A 19,201-nucleotide genomic window follows, 5' to 3' on the forward strand; every position below is an offset into this window, starting at 1 on the left:
GGAGCGGCGGCGGGGACAGCGGTGCAGCGGGAGCATGGCGGCGGAGACAGCGGTGCAGCGGGAGCATGGCGGCGGAGACAGCGGTGCAGCGGGAGCATGGCGGCGGGGACGGCGGTGGATCGGGAGCGGCGGCGGGGACAGCGGTGCAGCGGGAGCATGGCGGCGGAGACAGCGGTGCAGCGGGAGCATGGCGGCGGGGACGGCGGTGGATCGGGAGCGGCGGCGGGGACAGCGGTGGAGCGGGAGCATGGCGGCGGAGACAGCGGTGCAGCGGGAGCATGGCGGCGGGGACGGCGGTGGATCGGGAGCGGCGGCGGGGACAGCGGTGCAGCGGGAGCATGGCGGCGGAGACAGCGGTGCAGCGGGAGCATGGCGGCGGGGACGGCGGTGGATCGGGAGCGGCGGCGGGGACAGCGGTGCAGCGGGAGCATGGCGGCGGGGACGGCGGTGGATCGGGAGCGGCGGCGGGGACAGCGGTGGAGCGGGAGCTTGGCGGCGGAGACAGCGGTGCAGCGGGGGCATGGCGGCGGGGACGGCGGTGGATCGGGAGCGGCGGCGGGGACGGCGGTGCAGCGGGAGCATGGCGGCGGGGACAGCGGTGCATCGGGAGCATGGCGGCGGGGACAGCGGTGAAGCGGCAGCAGCGGCGGGGCGATTGGAGACAGCGGAGGTGAAGCGGGAGCAGCGGCGGGGCGATCGGAGACAGCGGCGGTGAAGCGGGAGCAGCGGCGGGGACAGCGGTGAAGCGGGAGCAGCGGCGGGGCGATCGGGGACAGGGGCGAGCGGCGGGGCGATCGGGGACAGGGGCGGGCGGCGGGGACAACAACTTACCGCTCTCCTCGGCTTCTAGGGACGATCACAGGCCGCAGATCCACATTGATTGGAGAGAGCGGTCACAAGACCGGTCTCTCCAATCAGAGCTGGGGGCGGGTGAAGCATCGATCACCCAGCTCCAGCCAATGGCCAGTGCTACAGCAGCACTGATCAGGGCTGGATTTCAATGTTCCAGCCATTTTCAATGGCTGGAACATTACAGTGGCTGTAATTGGCTGAGCGGCGTTCGTCAGCCAATCACAGCCTCTGTAGGTTCGGGGAGGAGGCACCACCCCTCCTGACGTCAGGCAGAGGTCCCCTCCTTCCCGAATCCACCGTTTAAGTAAATAAATTTCACTCCCCGGGGCTCCGGGACCGCGATTTCGCCAGGACGTACTGAGTACGTCATGGGTCGTTTAGCACCATGTCACCATCACGTACTCAGTACGTCCAAGGTCGTTAAGGGGTTAAGTGAGGTGCAGTACCCTGTGGCGACTGAAGCCTCAGGGGCACCACACCTGCCCTTGCTGGTGCGGTGCCAACCTCACAGCAAGAGTGTGCAACCAGGGTGGGTGCCCCCTTGCACCACAGCAGCCATGCAGACGTGACTCCATTTTTAACCCCATGACTATGGGCTTAATATATTTGTCTAAAATATTTTGTTTAACTTGTAATTACAGATATCACAGATGTGTCTCACCTAATAATGTGTATTTACATTCAGATTGATGTTCTGAAAGCAGACATGGAAAGCGCAGAGTGGAAGATCTTGGAAAACCTCATTCTAGAGGGCGTCATGGAGCAAATTGGACAGCTGGTCTTGGAGATCCACCTCCACTGGCCTGGATTCGAAGTCAGTGGAAATGACAGCAGTGTTGTCAGGTACTGGTACAGCTTGTTCAAAGAGCTTGAGCACAAGGACTTTAAACTTTTCTACTCATTCAAGGACTTATCGAAACCACAAATGTTCCTTAAGAAAGAGGTTTTTAATGCAAGTAGTTGCTATATACTGAGCTGGGTAAATACCAGGTGGACATGATATACAAAGATATTGGAAGACATGCACAGAATTAAACTTGTTCTCATTGTGCTGCTTGATGAAGGAAAAAAGGCAATGAAGATTTATATTCTGTAAAATGAGTAATGCAATTTTCTCAATAATGCTCATCACCCAACTTTTCACTTTTCATATTGCACCTGTCACGTGCAATATGCACCCAGGACCACGAGCAGTTCTGGGGGCATATTAGTAATCTCTGCCTAGCAGTCCCAGTATACACTAGCTTAAATAAACAAATCTTTAGAAAAGTATTTCTCAAGATCATTTAGTATATGCTAATGAGGCCAGCAACTAGTCCCCTGGGTGTTACTTCCCTTGGCTGGTCGTCCCACATAGCATGCTAGCACGCCCCTGTGGGTGTAATAACATGCTAATGAATATGCAAGCGACGCACACATACCTCACTCTTGATGGCGGCTGGCGGAGGCTGGATATGCAGTGCACATGATCCGACGTCCCCAGTACTTCCAGTCACGTGCACTATACCTCACTGAAGCCAGGAAGCTTACACCCGGCATCAGTTTAGTGCGCATGATCGGAAGCCTCGGGTACTCCAGATCATGTGCACTATGAATCCATCCTCCTCCGGCCACCATGAAGAGTGAGGTATGTGCACATCATTTGCGCATTCATTAGCGCATTCATTAGGGGCATGCTTACATGCCAAGTAGGCCGACTAGTCAAGGGAACTAATGCTTTTGCGACTAGTCGCTAACCTCATTAGCATATAATAAAATATCTTTAGAAATACTTTTTCTGAAGATCTCTTTATCTATGCTATTGTATTCAGGGACTGTTAGGCAGGGATTAGCAATATGCACCCAGAACTGCTCATGGTTCTGAGTTCTGGGTGCATATTGCACCTGACAGGTTCCCTTTAAAGAGTCCCCTGCTGGTAAAATATTTCAGGTATTGGGAAATGTATCATCTCTCTACACAATATAGTTTAAAAAATAGCTTGCTATTAGCAGGCAGATGTATTAAAAAAAAAAACCTAAAACAAAAAAACACATTCAAAACAGACAAAACATGAGTGATGGCCAAGGTTTCTAAATATTAATATTAAATGAGCTGTGTGACTTAAAAAACTGATTTTAAAATACCCTTTAGGAAAACTGTTGCATTGGAGAATACCTCATTTTTGGAGGCAATTCAGGGGAATGTGTGTTCCCCAGCTGATCTCACTGAAATTCTGGTTACAGGTCACCTTTCCAACCAAAATGATTAGAAAAAGTACACATACCCTTTCATTTCTAATGACCTCGTTGCTAAGAAAAAGAACATTTTCAACTAAATAAGTTTAAAAAAAACAAAAAAAACACAAAAAGAAACTTAACAGTATCACCATGTAATGAATGCAGATGCAATATCTATGCTGCCCCCTGCAGTTCATATGAAAGCATTATCCTCATACTGAGGGATTCAGTACAAATCAAAATTTGCTTTAATTCAAATCAATTCAACACAATTTATACAAGTTTTTTAATTATTGCAGTAATGAAGATTTGTTAAATAAAATACTTTTGCTACTAAAGACTAATCTATAGTCTATAATGCAGTGTGATCTACATGTTGCAGCTTATAAAAGTTTATATTCTGGCACTTAATAAGATAAATAAATAAACCTGCCAAATCCATTTTCTAACATGCTGCACATAGCTAGGACAATTATGTTCAATGTGACATTTTCCCTTTCACAAACCCAACAAAGTGTGTTCCATTAAAGGGGTGGTCTACAGGCCAAAGAAATCTAAATGCCTATCTATTTAGTGCCATAATCTAAACTAATTTCTAATATGTTTGCATTAAAAAAACCTACCTACTGTTACCTAACTACACTATCAGACTGTTATTTTATTTTTGTCCTCACTTCCTGTGTGATGGAGCATTGAGAATCCCAGTGCATCCTGGGAAGTGATGGCACTTGCGGGGACAGCCCTGGTCTCTTAACAGCAGATGCTCTGATAGTGCACTCTGCTCTGTATTGAAAGGTCTGATAGTGCACTCTGCTCTGTATTGAAAGGTCTGATAGTGCACTCTGCTCTGAATTGACAGCTCTGATAGTGCACTCTGCTCTGTATTGAAAGGTCTGATAGTGCACTCTGCTCTTTATTGAAAGGTCTGATAGTGCACTCTGCTCTGTATTGACAGCTCTGATAGTGCACTCTGCTCTGTATTGACAGCTCTGATAGTGCACTCTGCTCTGTATTGATAGCTCTGATAGTGCACTCTGCTCTGTATTGACAGCTCATTACTGCTGATCTGAGCCGGCAAAATAGAGCTTGCTGCCATTGAGCACATCGTACAATGACAGCACGCAGGGATACAGCAGAGACCAAGCCAGCCCCTGAAAAAGCGTTACCGATGATGCCTTGTTTCAGGGAGGGGGCAAAGGCTCTTTCCCCTGATGACGCTTCATCTGACTATCTCAGGATGCAGTGGGATTCTCTAACAAAGCGTCATCATACAGGAAGTAGGGAAAAAATACATTAACAGTGAGTGTAGTTAGGGAATAGTAGGGAATTTTTTAATGCAAGCATAATAGACATTGGTTTAGATTATAACACTAAGAAGATATGAATTTAGATTGAAATTTCTTTGACATTCGGACCACTCCTATATTTCACAGTCTTTTCTCCACCACGTTATAAGTTACTTCACAAGTCCGGACCACACCTTCTCCGCCCACTTATTTTCATAAACGGAAAATGCAATAGCAAACCATTATTTTACTTTTGTGTAATTTTCAGTCTCTTGTGAAATATAATCAATCTCAGTCAAACTTCATACAAAGGTGGGCTTTTGGACAGTTTTCACATCCAGGGCATGGTAGGACTTGAGGCAGAAGTACCAGCACCTGTAGTTCTGGCAGAATGCAGATGAAGAGCAACTGCCCACTATGGATATCAAGTTGCAGAGCATGAATAACTTTCCAATTAGACTAGACTATGTTCACCAAAAGCAGTTTTAAGTTGTGGGCAGCAAGAACATGTTTTAACTCAGATCTTTGGAAGACTGTTTTGTTTTAATATGAATTCGTAGTGGGTGTGTTTGAAAAAAAATCATTAAATGCAAATCTGTGGTATCGTGTGAAGCCTGCCGATGTGATGTACGGTATATAGCTTGTATGTGTTACGGCATAACCTTGTTACACTACACAGTGGAGCTGAAGCAATGTTCCCAGGTTTTTTAAACATATTGTAAAAATCTATTCGAGAGTTATTATTGTGCTCTTTAAACCTGTGTACAGCAAACATTTATTGTCATGCAGTACTGTGCAAAAGTGTTAGGCAGCTGTAGAAACAATACTGGAAAGAAAGAACGCTTTCAAAAATACAAGTGTTAAGTTTATTTATATTAATTAAAAAATTACAAAGTGAATGAACAAAAAAACCCTTCAAAATCAAATCACTCTCTTTGCCTTAAAAACAGCATATGTTCTCCTAGTTACACTGTCGCACAGCTTTTGGAGGAACTTGGCAGGAGGTTGTTCCAAACATCTCTGAGAACTAACCACAACTCTTGTCTCGCCATGTAATCTCAGACAGACTCGATGATGTTAAGATTAGGACTCTGGGGTCCATATAATCTCATCCAGGACTCTATTATTTTTACGCCGAAGATGGCGCTTAATGCAATTAGTTGTATGTTTTGCATGTTTGGGATTCTTGCCCTGCTGCATAATAAATTTGGAACCAGGCGCCTTCCTGATGATATTGGATCATTGATAAGTATCTGCCTGTATATCTCAGCATTGAGGACACCAATAATTTTGACCAAATCCCAACTCTGCTAAAATGCAATCCTAAACTTGCAAGGAGCCTCTACCATGCTTCACTGTTGCCTGCAGACACTTATTGATGCTGACGTATAATTACCCTGTGTCGTGTTGCTGTCGTCAGCCTTGCAATGCAATATGACCTATTGCATATAATGGTCTTCTACAACCTCACGTTGTAGGTAGAGCTTGGCTGTTCTGTTTCAGTTCACCCCTTCATGACCGGTGATGTACCTGTACATCATAGTTGTGTCTGTCCTTTTAATGTGGGCTCCACAGTTTTCCGCGTATGTCTGCTGATCTGATCAGCTGATGTGTACTTAACAGGTGCGGGTGATCAAAGAATGATGATTATGAATAAGAGCCTATGAGCTTGAAACGCATAGACCAGGTCTACTCTGTGCTTTCAATATTTTTTAATCACTTTAATAAACATGATGTTTTAATAAATTTTGGATTTTTGTGTGCATTGGTGCTGGAACTCTACTTTTCTCTGACAGTGACATTGAATGCTTGCCAGCTGGCAGTGCGCCTTTCTCCACCCCCATCGGCGATCCTGTGGGTGCCGAGGGGTTGTCATAACAGCCAGGGGTCATCTGACACTGTAATGACCAACTTATGAATTGTGGCCTTCACAGGAGATCAGCATTTCTACTGTTTAGACTAGAGTGATGCTGAAGCACTGCTCCATACAGCAGAAACCATCAGCCTTTTATCAGCTTCAGGTTCTCTAAGGGGACTCGTAAAAACAAGAAAAAGTGAACCCCCAAAACATTAAAGTTCAAACCCCTAAATATGTATTACGGGGGCAAACTTAAGAGGTGATCGTATCCACACCAAAATGGTATAATTAAAAACATCAGCTCAAGGTACAAAACATAAGCCCTCACTTAGCCCCATGGCGACAAAAGTGCAATTAGTTTTTTTGACAAATTTCTAAAAAAAACAAATGTAATTACTTAAATAAAAAACTATACATGTTTGGTAGCTACAAACTCGTACTGACCTGGGGAATCATAATGTCAGGTCAGTTTTACCATGCAGGGAGCATTGTTTTTTTTATTTGCCATGTGAGATTTCACTTTTTTGCAACTTCACCGCACTTGGAATTTTTTTTTTCCTGTTTTCCAGTACAATATGGGGCAGAATGAATGGCGTCATTCAAAAATACAACTCATCCCACAAAAAAACAAGCCCTCAAGTGGCTGAATTGATGGAAAAAGAAAAAAGAAAAAGAGGAAAAAATGAAAAATGGCCGGATGCTGAAGGGGTTAATGTGTTTAACACTAGAACTACTGAGGTAGTCATTTTGACTACTTTGCACCATGTATTTCTATATAGGTGTCACGAGTCCAGTAGTTCTAGTGTTAAGCCTACATATGAAAATAATGATCATTATCACCCGTTTGATAATGAGTTAAGGCTACTTTACACGCTGCGATATCGGTACCGATATCGCTAGCGTGGGTACCCGCCCCCATCTGTTGTGCGACACGGGCAAATCGCTGCCCGTGCCGCACAACATCGCCCAGACCAGTCACACATACTTACCTGCCCGGCGACGTCGCTGTGACCGGCGAACCGCCTCCTTTCTAAGGGGGCAGTTCGTTCAGCATCACAGCGACGTCACAGCTGCGTCACTGAACCGCCGCCCAATAGAAGCGGAGGGGCAGAGATGAGCGGGACGAACATTCCGCCCACCTCCTTCCCTCCGCATAGCGGCCGGGAGGCAGGTAAGGAGAGGTTCCTCGTTCCTGTGGCGTCACACGGAGCGATGTGTGCTGCCGCAGGAACGAGGAACAACCTCGTTACTGCTGCAGTAACGATTTTTGAGAATGGACCCCCATGTCACCGATGAGAGATTTTGCACGTTTTTGCAACGATGCAAAATCGCTCATAGGTGTCACACGCAACGGCATCGCTAATGCGGCTGGATGTGCGTCACAAATTCCGTGACCCCAACGAGTTCGCATTAGCGATGTCGTAGCGTGTAAAGCCCCCTTTACTCATACACATGACAATAATTCAAAAAGATCCCTACTATGTGCAGGTGTACTTAGAAAAATTGATGCTGTTTTGAAGTCAAAGGGTGGTCACACCAAATATTGATATGATTTAATTTCTCTTGTTGATGCACTTTGTATTTTGTCACTTAATGATAAACTATTAACACTTCTACTTTTGAAAGCATTCTTACTTCGCAGCATTTTTTCCAAATCTGCCTAAAATGTTTACACCCTACTGTATGCCAGATTCTGAGAGGAAGGGGTCGCGAGAAGCCAGGCTATATTTAATAACACAGCTGGATTGTGTTGGTTAAGTATGTGTGTAAAATATTTATGATGGTTTATTTGATATTGATCAGCATTCCGTAGTGAAATAAATAATTTGTAATTATTTCCCTAAAAAATAAAAATGCCATTTCACGACTTCCAGTTTCTGTGTCAATTTACTGATGAGTTGGATAGAAGTATTTATTGCACATAGATATCAGAAATCAATCACTTGGTGGGCTCTGTATGGCGGCACAAAAGAATTTCTTCGGTTCCATACCACGTGTTTTATCATTTGTTGCAAATACAAAAGTTCAATATGGAGAATTAGAGACACAGAGGATCAGAATGGCCCCAAAAAAGTCTTGTGCTACTGCTGACCGTAGACTATTTTTATGCTCCAAAATCCAGAAATTGTGAAAAAAGTAAAACATGCTACCCCTTGCTGAATTATTGTGCAATATTATAGTGTTGAACATTAAAGGGGTACTCCAGGGAGATAAAAAAAAAATTCTAATAGCTTATAAACTGAAAAAATAACATCCATAATGCTGGTTACCATGCTAATAGTACCTGTGATTCAGTGTAAAGGTGGAGCTGCACTTTTGTGCTCCACCTCCCTTCTTGTACGTTACATCACATCAAAGGGGCGTGGCTTGCACTCCATTGATACTAGCTGCCCCCCAATAATCTGCTTCCATGCAGTCCTAGGTCAGGGAGCAGACCACCCCCTCTGCTCTCAGACTGAACAGAAGCAGATATTTTCAAGGGCTGACTGTTACTAAACATCAGGTGCAGGCCATGCCTGTTGATGTGATATAACAGAGGGTAGGGGGGCAACAAGGAGAAGCTCCAGCATTACAGTGAATTGCAGGTACTGCGAGAATGGGAAAACAACATTATAAATGTTATCTTTATAGTTTGAGGGCATGGCCATAAGAATGATTTTATTTTTTTTTTTTTTATCTCCCCAGAGTACCCCTTTTATGTGTTTTAAATAAAAAAAATAATTTATTAGTAAATTAAGCAAAATTCCTCATGTGGAAGTCTGTTATCTGCTGTACCTCATGATGCTTCCATTTCTAAATAGAGAAAAAGGAGCCAGCACGAGCTGAAAATGGCATGCATCATATAAAAAGTGCAAATTCACAGATTTATTCCAACTGTACTATAATAAAAAATGAGATTTTTAGCAAATAATTGATCAATTATTTGAGCCACCCCTGCCAACGTCACAGCAAATCTCAATAGGGGGGTCCTAACCTATATTATGTATTTTATGTGCCATGCGGCCTCCTATATAAAGTTAAAAGCAGAACCATAATGGAGCACACATACCTGTAACCTGTATACAGCCGCTTCCATGTTGCAAAAGAGGCAATTATGGATAGAGGCCAGCCCAGGTCCCAGTACGTGGAGCAAGCTCTACACCTACCAGGACTATATTAGAACTGACCCTCCCAGTGCCAGACAGCAACCATTGATAAAGGCGGACCAGATCCAAGTATGGTGCTTAATTAGCATTGCCTGTGGAAAGGGGTGAGGTAACTGAATGTGAACAGCTACCAACAGGAGGAATACATTGCAAACCAAAGTCAGGCGTGCATAGTATGGTGGTGGTTAGCCGCCAGAAAAATGTAGCATAACTACAGTCATAACAGTGAAAAAGGAGCCAGCACGAGCTGAAAATGGCATGCATCATATAAAAAGTGCAAATTCACAGATTTATTCCAACTGTACTATAATAAAAAATGAGATTTTTAGCAAATAATTGATCAATTATTTGAGCCACCCCTGCCAACGTCACAGCAAATCTCAATAGGGGGGTCCTAACCTATATTATGTATTTTATGTGCCATGCGGCCTCCTATATAAAGTTAAAAGCAGAACCATAATGGAGCACACATACCTGTAACCTGTATACAGCCGCTTCCATGTTGCAAAAGAGGCAATTATGGATAGAGGCCAGCCCAGGTCCCAGTACGTGGAGCAAGCTCTACACCTACCAGGACTATATTAGAACTGACCCTCCCAGTGCCAGACAGCAACCATTGATAAAGGCGGACCAGATCCAAGTATGGTGCTTAATTAGCATTGCCTGTGGAAAGGGGTGAGGCAACTGAATGTGAACAGCTACCAACAGGAGGAATACATTGCAAACCAAAGTCAGGCGTGCATAGTATGGTGGTGGTTAGCCGCCAGAAAAATGTAGCATAACTACAGTCATAACAGTGAAAAAGGAGCCAGCACGATCTGAAAATGGCATGCATCATATAAAAAGTGCAAATTCACAGATTTATTCCAACTGTACTATAATAAAAACATGAGATTTTTAGCAAATAATTGATCAATTCTTTAAGCCACCCCTGCCAACGTCACGGCAAATCTCAATAGGGGGGTCCCTACACTATATTATGTATTTCATAGTTCTGATATAGTCCTGGTATGTGTAGAGCTTGCTCCACATACTGGGACCTGGGCTGCCTCTTTTGCAACATAGAAGCGGTTATATATACAGGTTACAGGTATGTGTGCTCCATTATGGTTCTGCTTTTAACTTTATCTAGGAGGCCGCATGGCACATGAAATACATAATATAGTGTAGGACCCCCTATTGAAATTTGCCGTGACGTTGGCAGGGGTGGCTCAAAGAATTGATCAGTTATTTGCTAAAAATCTCAATTCATATTATAGTACAGTTGGAATAAATCTGTGAATTTGCACTTTTTATATGACGCATGCCATTTTCAGATCGTGCTGGCTCCCCTCTCCCATCTCTAAATATCTATCACACAGGCGCAGTAGACACTAGTTGATAATACAGAAGACAAAGAAAGCAGGGGAAAAAAATCTAAATTTCCAGAAGTTCAAAAGTAGACCAGAAACTGAACCGAAGGAAGAAAAATAAATGTAATGTTCAGAGTGTTACAGACAATCAGGTGGGGGTTCAATAATGAAAAAAAGTTATTCATCTGCTGGAAGTCTTAGGGTATGTGCCCACAATCAGGACCCGCTGTGTCCTGGACGCGGCGGGTCCTGACCTGCGGGGCTGTGAGTCTCCTCCGCAGGAGAACGCATGAGACCGCAGCTGCCTGTGCCCACGGTCAGGGTTCAGGACGCTGCGGTCTCTCACTTGTGTTCTCCCTATGGAGGACGCTTGTGACTCCACAGCAACAAATTTACAGCAGGTCAGTGTTTGCTGTGGGCCATACACGCACAGTGGGCATGAGATTTCTAGAAATCCCATCCACTGTGCTTGTACTGTACAACGCAGCGTTTTAAATGCAGCGAAAATACGGTGCATCCAAAACGCTGCAAACACTGATTCTGGGCACGCACCCTTAAGGTTCAAGCCATATGTGTCTTAGAGCAACTTTTCTTAGCATATTTAGGGAATTATAAACTCAATTAAACATGTTTTGTTTTTCCATTAATCAACAAGAGGTCCCACGATGATCCTGGCTCTGCTACATAGTCGCAGCACAGGGGCACAATAGATGTGGCTTCAGGCAGAGACTGACGGAACCGAAGCTGTGAGTAGTGATGTCACTGAGTTTGTCTGCAGTCATAGCTGGAGGGTCTCATGGTATCCCACTTATGACCATACGTAAATTGATCTCAAGTGGCCTCATTGAACTCTGACTTCACCTCAGGTGAGCTCATTAAGTTCAATGAGACCTGCATCTCCTGGCAGAAAACCGCCTTTTTCGCAAGAGATGCAGATATGGTGCTGATATTTATACACAAAATTCCTACACCAATACTGTATCTCCTGGCAAAAAAAATGCATCAAATTGCAATGCAGTTCTGATGTGATATTTTGACAAGAGATGCAGATTTGGTGCTGAAATTTATACACCAAATTCCTGCACAAAATCTACATCTTCTGGCAAAAAAAAAATGTATCAAAATGCGATGCAGTTTTGATGCAATATTGATGCGGGGTTTTTGCCAGGAGATGCAGATTTGGTGCAGGAATTTGGTATATAAATTTCAGCACCAAATCTGCATCTAGTGGCAAAAAAAAATGCACAAAACCAGTTTTGACGCCTTTTAGTGTGGTTTTCTGCCAGAAGATGCAATGATGGTGTTGAAATGTCTGAAAGGTATGCAAACATAGAATGTAGGAATTTTGGAACTGCATTATTGCTATTAAAATTAAGTTTTAACACTAGAAGTCCCAGAGAGGGGTCATTTAACATTTCTACCTTTGGAACCCAGAGACGGGTCGAATGACCTGAGGGATTTTAGCTAACATCCTATAATCACCGTCTTTTGTTCTGTAATTAAGGCCATTACTGTCGCACCACAGGAGGTTGTTGTTTTCCATTGAGTTTAGCCATTTCGTTTCTAGTTAAGGCCCAGTCACACACGACTTACCAGCGATCCCGAAAACGATGTGACCTGATAGGGATCTCCTGGTAAGTCGCTGGTGAGATGTCACACAGTCGGACCTTACCAACGATGCAGGAACGATACAGGTCACAGTAGCGACCTGTATAACGATCTCAGCAGTCACTGTGACTCTGTCACACAGTGTCAAATACAGCGATGGATCCTGCCCAGCAGGACATCGCCTTTGAAAAAAATGGCCTGGACCATTCTGCAATGACTAGCGATCTCACAGCAGGGGCCTGATCGCTGGTAGATGTCACACATAACAAGATCGCTAACGGGATCGCTACTGCGTCACAGAAACCGTGGCTCAGCAGCGATTTGACTCTTTTGGGACTTCAGGGGGGAGCTCAAAATTTCTGGGACTTCTAGTGTTAAAATTAGATGCGGAGCTCATAAAATGGCCAGTTTATGAGAGCCCAACCACCAGTCACAAGGTTGATTGTTGTGTCCTAAGCTAATATGCCTCTATCTGGGCTTAAAGCCTACAAATTTTGGGCAGCCAGGAAACTACTTAAATTGAAAATGAAAACCTCCTCAAGCCTGTGGGAGGCGTGCTCAGTCAGATATGAATGAATTACACCCTCATCTTCCATTGTATAGTAGGGACAGCTGAATATGAGTTTGTCGCCGAGGGAAAGCGCGCCATGTGTCAGTCCACTGACACCTCAGTGTGATCACAACCGGAGGCCTGACATACATCATAGTCAATCAGATCTCACCAGAAGCAGGGCCTTATATATTATCCTGTCAATTGAGGACAGGGGGGGGGGGGGGTTCTGGGTATTCTTTACAATATACTTTTGCAAAATCTCTCGAGGTGTAATGAGCACACAGGTGCTTCACAGAGTTTTATAATGTTGAGCAGTGAAAATGAAAAAAAACCAAAAAACTATTTTAAACACAAAGATGTTGCTTTATCTCCAAATGTTTCATTTTCACAAGGGTAACAAGAAAATGGACCAAGCAATTTGTTGTGTATTTTCTCTTAAGTACACTGATACTTCATATATGGTGGAAATTTACTGTTTGGGTGCACGGTAGGGCTTGGAAGGGAAGGGGCAACATTTTGTCTGGAATAGACTGCGGATGCCATGTCTCCTTCAAAGATTCCCTGACATGCCAACCAAGTGAGCCCATTCTGGAGACATCATATTTGTCAAGGTAAAATATATTTTTGTACCGTGTTAGCCAGTATAGATAAAAAATAGTTTAAAAGAACTGAAGTCCTCAGTGGTTGATACCTTTTAATGGCTAACTGAAAAGATGGCAATAATAGCAAACGTTCGAGACTACTCAGGTCTCTTCATCAGGCATGGTATAACACAAAATCTGAAGTCACATATTTATACACAACAGGACATTTGTCAAGGAATTCATATATGGGTGTAGTAAGCAATTTCATCCTCAGGTGATTCACGGAATTTTATGACATTGTGCTTCGGAAATAAAAACTTACCTTTTTTCACTAAAACATTGCTTTGATCCTAAAATTTTAAATTTCAAAAAGTAATAGCAGAAAATGAACTATACAATTTGTCAAACAATTTCTCCAGAGTATGCAAATGCCCACTGTGTGGTCGAAAACTACTTTTAGCACAGTGCAACGCTCAGAAGGAAAGGAGTGCTACATTGGAGTTCAAATTTAGCTGCAATGGTTTGGGGGTGCCATGTCACATTGCAAGATGGGGTCACTTATAGGGGGTCTGCCAAACTATACCCCTCAATGAATTAATGCTGAGGTGCAGTGACCATATTGATACCACAGGTGTGCCACAGAATTTGTACCATTGGGCAGTGAAGAAACAATACCTTTTTTTATTTTGGTTTTGCTACGGTATTTTAGCCCCAAGGTTTTAATTTTTATAAGGGCTAATAAGAAAAAAATGGGCCACAGTTTGTTGTGTAATGTTTCCTAAGTATGCCAATACCCTACTTATAATCGGGAACTACAGTGCAAATCTGAGACGGGAAGGAGCACTATATTATAGTACAGATTTTTGTGGAATGGTTTGCTGATGCCAGGTCACGTTGACTAGGCTGCCAAGGTGCCAAAACAGCAGAAATACCCAACAAGTGAGCCCATTTTACAAACTGCACCTGTAAATTTATTGATCTAGGGGCGCAGTACAATAATTTTATTACATTTTTATTACATTAGGCGGTGAAGAAAAAAAAAATACATTTTTACCACTAAAATGGTTTTAGCGCCAGATTTCCAATTTTCATCAGGGGAAATAGGTTAAAAAAAAGCGCCCCAAAATGTGTCACACAAATTAATATGAACGTGGAATACTCCACATGCGATTCTCTAGTACTGTTTGGCCGCACGGGAAGTCTTGGGAGGGACGGAGCGCCATTTCACCTTTGTAGCTAGGATTTTCTTAGAATAGTTTGCAGAATCTATTTGCAGAGCCCCTAAGTGCCTGAACAACAGAACCCCCCTCAAGTGACTCCATTCTGGAAATTATACTTCACTGGGAATTCATCTACAGGTGTAGTGACGATTTTTTTTCCCTGGAAAATACCCATGGAGTCAAACGCAGTAAATGTTGCAGAATGAAAAATAGAAGGTTTCCACATTACTGGTAGCACAAAAGGTTCTGGAAAAGCACTATGGCCCCAAAAAGAAATCCAGTTAAATCTGCACTTCCAAATGGAAATGCCCCCTCCCTTCTGAGCATCACAATGTGCCTAAACCACAGTTAATGTCCACATGCTTGGCATCGAGTGAGGAAAGCCTGCTTAATTTACATGTGAACTTCTAGAAGCACAAGCTGGGCACAACAACATGGACATTACAATATTTGGGCACGTCAGTGGCAGATTTGCAATATTTCCATTAACAGATGACGTGCCTGAGCTGGTAATTGCATTTTTGTGGGTTGGATTGAATGCTATTAGTAGCAATTTGGAGTAACAAATATTTTGGATCAATTCACATTTATCCTGTGCTCTATGCAGAGCACTTACTTTAGGGTTTCCATCTACATCTCTGAAATACGTGATTCAGGCGAAACCCCCTGACAGATCCAGTCACTATGAGGGGTGGGCGGCACACGCTAGTCACTCCTCTCATCAGCAGGTAATACCCAGCACATTTTACTATGTCACTTGACTATTATGTGACCGCACTAAAGATATATTGCACATGTTACTGACTCCTCTCTTTAGTAGGTTATACCCAGCACATCATACTATGTGCCACCTGATTGTGTGACCAAATTACCTATGTATTGCACTTTTCATGAACTGCTTACTCTCATAATCAAGGTGCCAACTCATCACTTTTACTCTTTATGTACTCAGCAGTGATATTAGTACATATATACAGTGCTTTCTTTGCGGCAGTACGGCGTACCGGAAAATCTGAAGAGCACCTCTGGCTCTGTCCACATGGCTAATTTGTAAACTATACAAATTAGCCATGTGTGGAGCGGAGGCACAAGCCAGAGGCGTATCTAGGGGGGAGCTGTCGGGGCGCTGTCGGGCTGCCTGATGCTGCGGTGTGGAAGTCTGCCGGGGTGGGAGACGCTATTCTTTGAGCGCGGCTGTCACGCTGACAGCCGCACTCCTAGAAAGTGCAGCGCGCGGCTCGCACTGCTCAATTGAGTATTGTATCTGTCAGACGCGAGGACAATTGAAGCGGTGATGCCTGGCGCTGACTTCCGGGTCAGTGTGACGGCTTTCATGTGATCAGGTAAGCTGATAAGACTGCTGACCCGGAAGCTAGCGCCGCAGCGCGGAGGCAGCAGAGAACGCTGATAAGTGCTCCACTGTGGAGCTGAAGAAGAGACGGAGGAGGAACATTATGGGGTGAGAGGGGAGTATTTATGAAACAGTATGGGGGAGAGAGGGTCAGGGAGGAAACTGGACACAATATGGGGGGGACAGAGGGGTGGGAATGGGAACAATCTGTGGACACACTTAAGGGGGATAGAGGGTGGGGGGGGGCAATATCTGTGGACACAGTATGGGGAGAGAGGATGAGGTTTCATGCATGGAGAGAGAGAGGATGAGGTTTCATGCATGGGGAGAGAGAGGATGAGGTGTCATGCATGGGGACAGAGAGGATGAGGTGTCATGCATGGGGACAGAGAGGATGAGGTGTCATGCATGGGACAGAGAGGATGAGGGGTGATGCATGGGGACGGAGGATGAGGGGTGATGCATGGGGACAGAGAGGATGAGGGGTGATGCATGGGGACAGAGAGGATGAGGGGTGATGCATGGGGACAGAGAGGATGAGGGGTGATGCATGGGGACAGAGGATGAGGGGTGATGCATGGGTACAGAGAGGATGAGGGGTGATGCATGGGTACAGAGAGGATGAGGGGTGATGCATGGGTACAGAGAGGATGAGGGGTGATGCATGGGTACAGAGAGGATGAGGGGTGATGCATGGGTACAGAGAGGATGAGGGGTGATGCATGGGGACAGAGAGGATGAGGGGGTGATGCATGGGGACAAAGGATGTGGAGCGAACTGGAAAGAAATTTTGAGGAAAGAATAAAAAGAGTGACATGGTATGAGGAGCAAGTGGGCAGGATGGGGAGTGAGGTGGAAAAATATATGGACACACAGGAGGTAGTGAGGAGACAGTAAGGGATGAGAAGAATGTGAGGGGCACAGAATAAAGACTGGGTAGTGGAGGGGGTGGTATGGAGAGGGGGCAGAATGGGAGGACAATGTGAGGTTATAGCAAGGAGGGGGGAGTGTGATGAAGGCAAGGTCTAAAGACTGGGCAATATAAGGGGTCACAACAGGACTGGAGAACAGCTGATCTTACCCAGATTAGCTGCAGCAGACGTCTGCTACGATATCGTCTGCTGCAGCTAATCGGTAAGATCAGCTGTTCTCCAGTCCTGTTGTGACCGCGCGCGCTCCCGTGGTCACAACAGATCTGAAGAAGCGAGGGTGCATGCTCCGCCCTCTCATGCACAATAATACTGTGGGCTTCAGAAACACGGTGCCGGAGATGAGCGCTATGCGCAGGCGCTAACTCAGACGCCGTGTAACTGAAGAGAGAAATTTACATACAGCCAGAGGGAGGGAGGAACGGGGGGGGGGGGGGATACACGTGCATAACCCGCCTGGACATTAGCAGCAGAGGTGCGCACGTCAATCAAAAACATGATGAATTTTCAAACTTTATAAACTTGGATTTCACAGCCTACACACCCGAGCTGCCCACTAATGGTATGTACACAATGTGCCTGATAGTGCCAGTACTGCACTGGCTGCACCTTATATAGGAAAATGCTGATGTTTGCTTCCCTTTAAGAATATAAAGTTTCCTATTCACTGACAGGAAACAGATTTTTAAAAGGAAAAACATTTCATAAAAGTATATTAGAAAGTTGCAGAACGCCTGATTATTGTGAGTCAGGCTCATCATGGAGGGCTGCGTTTATACCGTGATTGATTGGATTAATCTGAAATATGAAATAGTCAATTATACTCAGATATTTGCATTCATGAAAAATTACTAACATATTAACCAATTACCAGCAGAATCTACAGTATATCGATACTTTATCAACTGTAAAAAAAACTTTGCTAATAACACAGATGGCAAAATGCTTTCTAGGCAGAAAATAGAAGTAAGAATAGATCAACTGCAAAGAAGCCAGGATGTAGAAAAGAGCAAATTTACAATTTTATTTTTCACTTAAAAATAAAAACTTCTGTACAGATTAATATGCTTGTCTGAGCTTTCATATACACATACAGATCGACATATAACAAGAGTACACAACTTGCATGATGCCACTGAACACTCAGCACTGGTGTGTTAGGGATGTACATTCTTACAAAGTATGAGCAAATATCTTCAAAAAGAGATGAGAGATGAAGTGGTCCCATCTACACCTTTCAGGGTGGGCAACTCATTTTCAAAAGACCGGCTCCTTAATCTTAGTAGTCCGCCCAAGCAAAGTGTAAAGTACTTTAAATAAAATAACAGTTCATTCATCCGGCACAGGCACTTGTGATTCAGTCCCACAGTTTGATGAGACCATCCCATCCACAGGTGATCACTTTGGATGTTTCATGAGGGTGCCATACTGCACCTATACACACTTTATCGTGGGCCTTTAATCTACTGTATAGTTTAGTAGTCTTCCAGTCCCAGATGTTCAGCTTTCCATCAGCATCACCAGACACCACGTAGCTGGTCAAAAAGAAATACAGTAATTAGGATAATCATACCAATAGAAGCTAGGATAAAAAGTCTTAATTAATGAAAAGTTGAACCTAATGTGTGTAAGTATTAATTTATTCAAGCTAGAAGATGCACTTTTTAGCTTATTACTTATTCTGAGCCTCCTAACTGTTGTGATCGATATTGATCGTAGCATTAAGGGGTTTAAACAGACCATGGCGGAATAAGCAGCGCTCCTGGCTGTGAGAGCCGGGTCTCGGCTGTCACATAAGCTGAGCTGCTGAGCTCCTGGTGATGATCAAACAGGCACAGCTACTGTACCCCGCACGATCGCCATGATATACCTATACATCAGTTGGGAACCCCTATCCAACCATGACATATAGGCATTTCAAATGTCGTGAAGGTGTTAAGATTCTACATCAACCAACTAACTGCCAAGTTAGGCCAGCTTCACACGGTACGATCTGTCGTGCGATCGCACGAGCGATCGTACCCGCCCCCGTCGTTTGTGCATCACGGGCAATTAGTTGCCCGTGTTACACAAAGTAGTTAATCCCCTGTCACACGCACTTACCTCCCAGACAACGTTGCTGTGGGCGGCGAACATCCTCTTCATGAAGGGGGAGGGACATTTGTCATCACAGCAACGTCACACAGCGGCCAGGCAATAGAAGCGGACGGGCGGAGATGAGCGGGACGTAACATCCCACCAACTT

The 19,201-nt window shown here is 44.4% G+C and overlaps 2 protein-coding genes across 4 annotated transcripts in view; one reads left to right on the forward strand and one right to left on the reverse strand.

Annotated features, from left to right (window-relative positions):
* METTL24 (methyltransferase like 24) overlaps positions 1-5,293 on the forward strand; it is a 96,357-nt gene extending 91,064 nt beyond the window's left edge. For all 3 annotated transcript variants that reach the window (XM_075340052.1, XM_075340053.1, XM_075340054.1), the window contains one exon: positions 1,538-5,293. In XM_075340052.1, coding sequence (XP_075196167.1) covers positions 1,538-1,852 — 315 coding nt within the window. In that variant the 3' untranslated portion in view covers positions 1,853-5,293. The remainder of the gene's footprint in view (positions 1-1,537) is intronic.
* Positions 5,294-17,956: 12,663 nt separating this feature from the next.
* CDC40 (cell division cycle 40) overlaps positions 17,957-19,201 on the reverse strand; it is a 102,040-nt gene continuing 100,795 nt past the window's right edge. Inside the window, exon 15 of the mRNA XM_075338345.1 lies at positions 17,957-18,491. Coding sequence (XP_075194460.1) covers positions 18,314-18,491 — 178 coding nt within the window. The 3' untranslated portion in view covers positions 17,957-18,313. The remainder of the gene's footprint in view (positions 18,492-19,201) is intronic.

This window comes from Anomaloglossus baeobatrachus, chromosome 3 (assembly GCF_048569485.1).
Source record: "Anomaloglossus baeobatrachus isolate aAnoBae1 chromosome 3, aAnoBae1.hap1, whole genome shotgun sequence".
Classification (NCBI taxonomy): Eukaryota; Metazoa; Chordata; class Amphibia; order Anura; family Aromobatidae; genus Anomaloglossus; species Anomaloglossus baeobatrachus.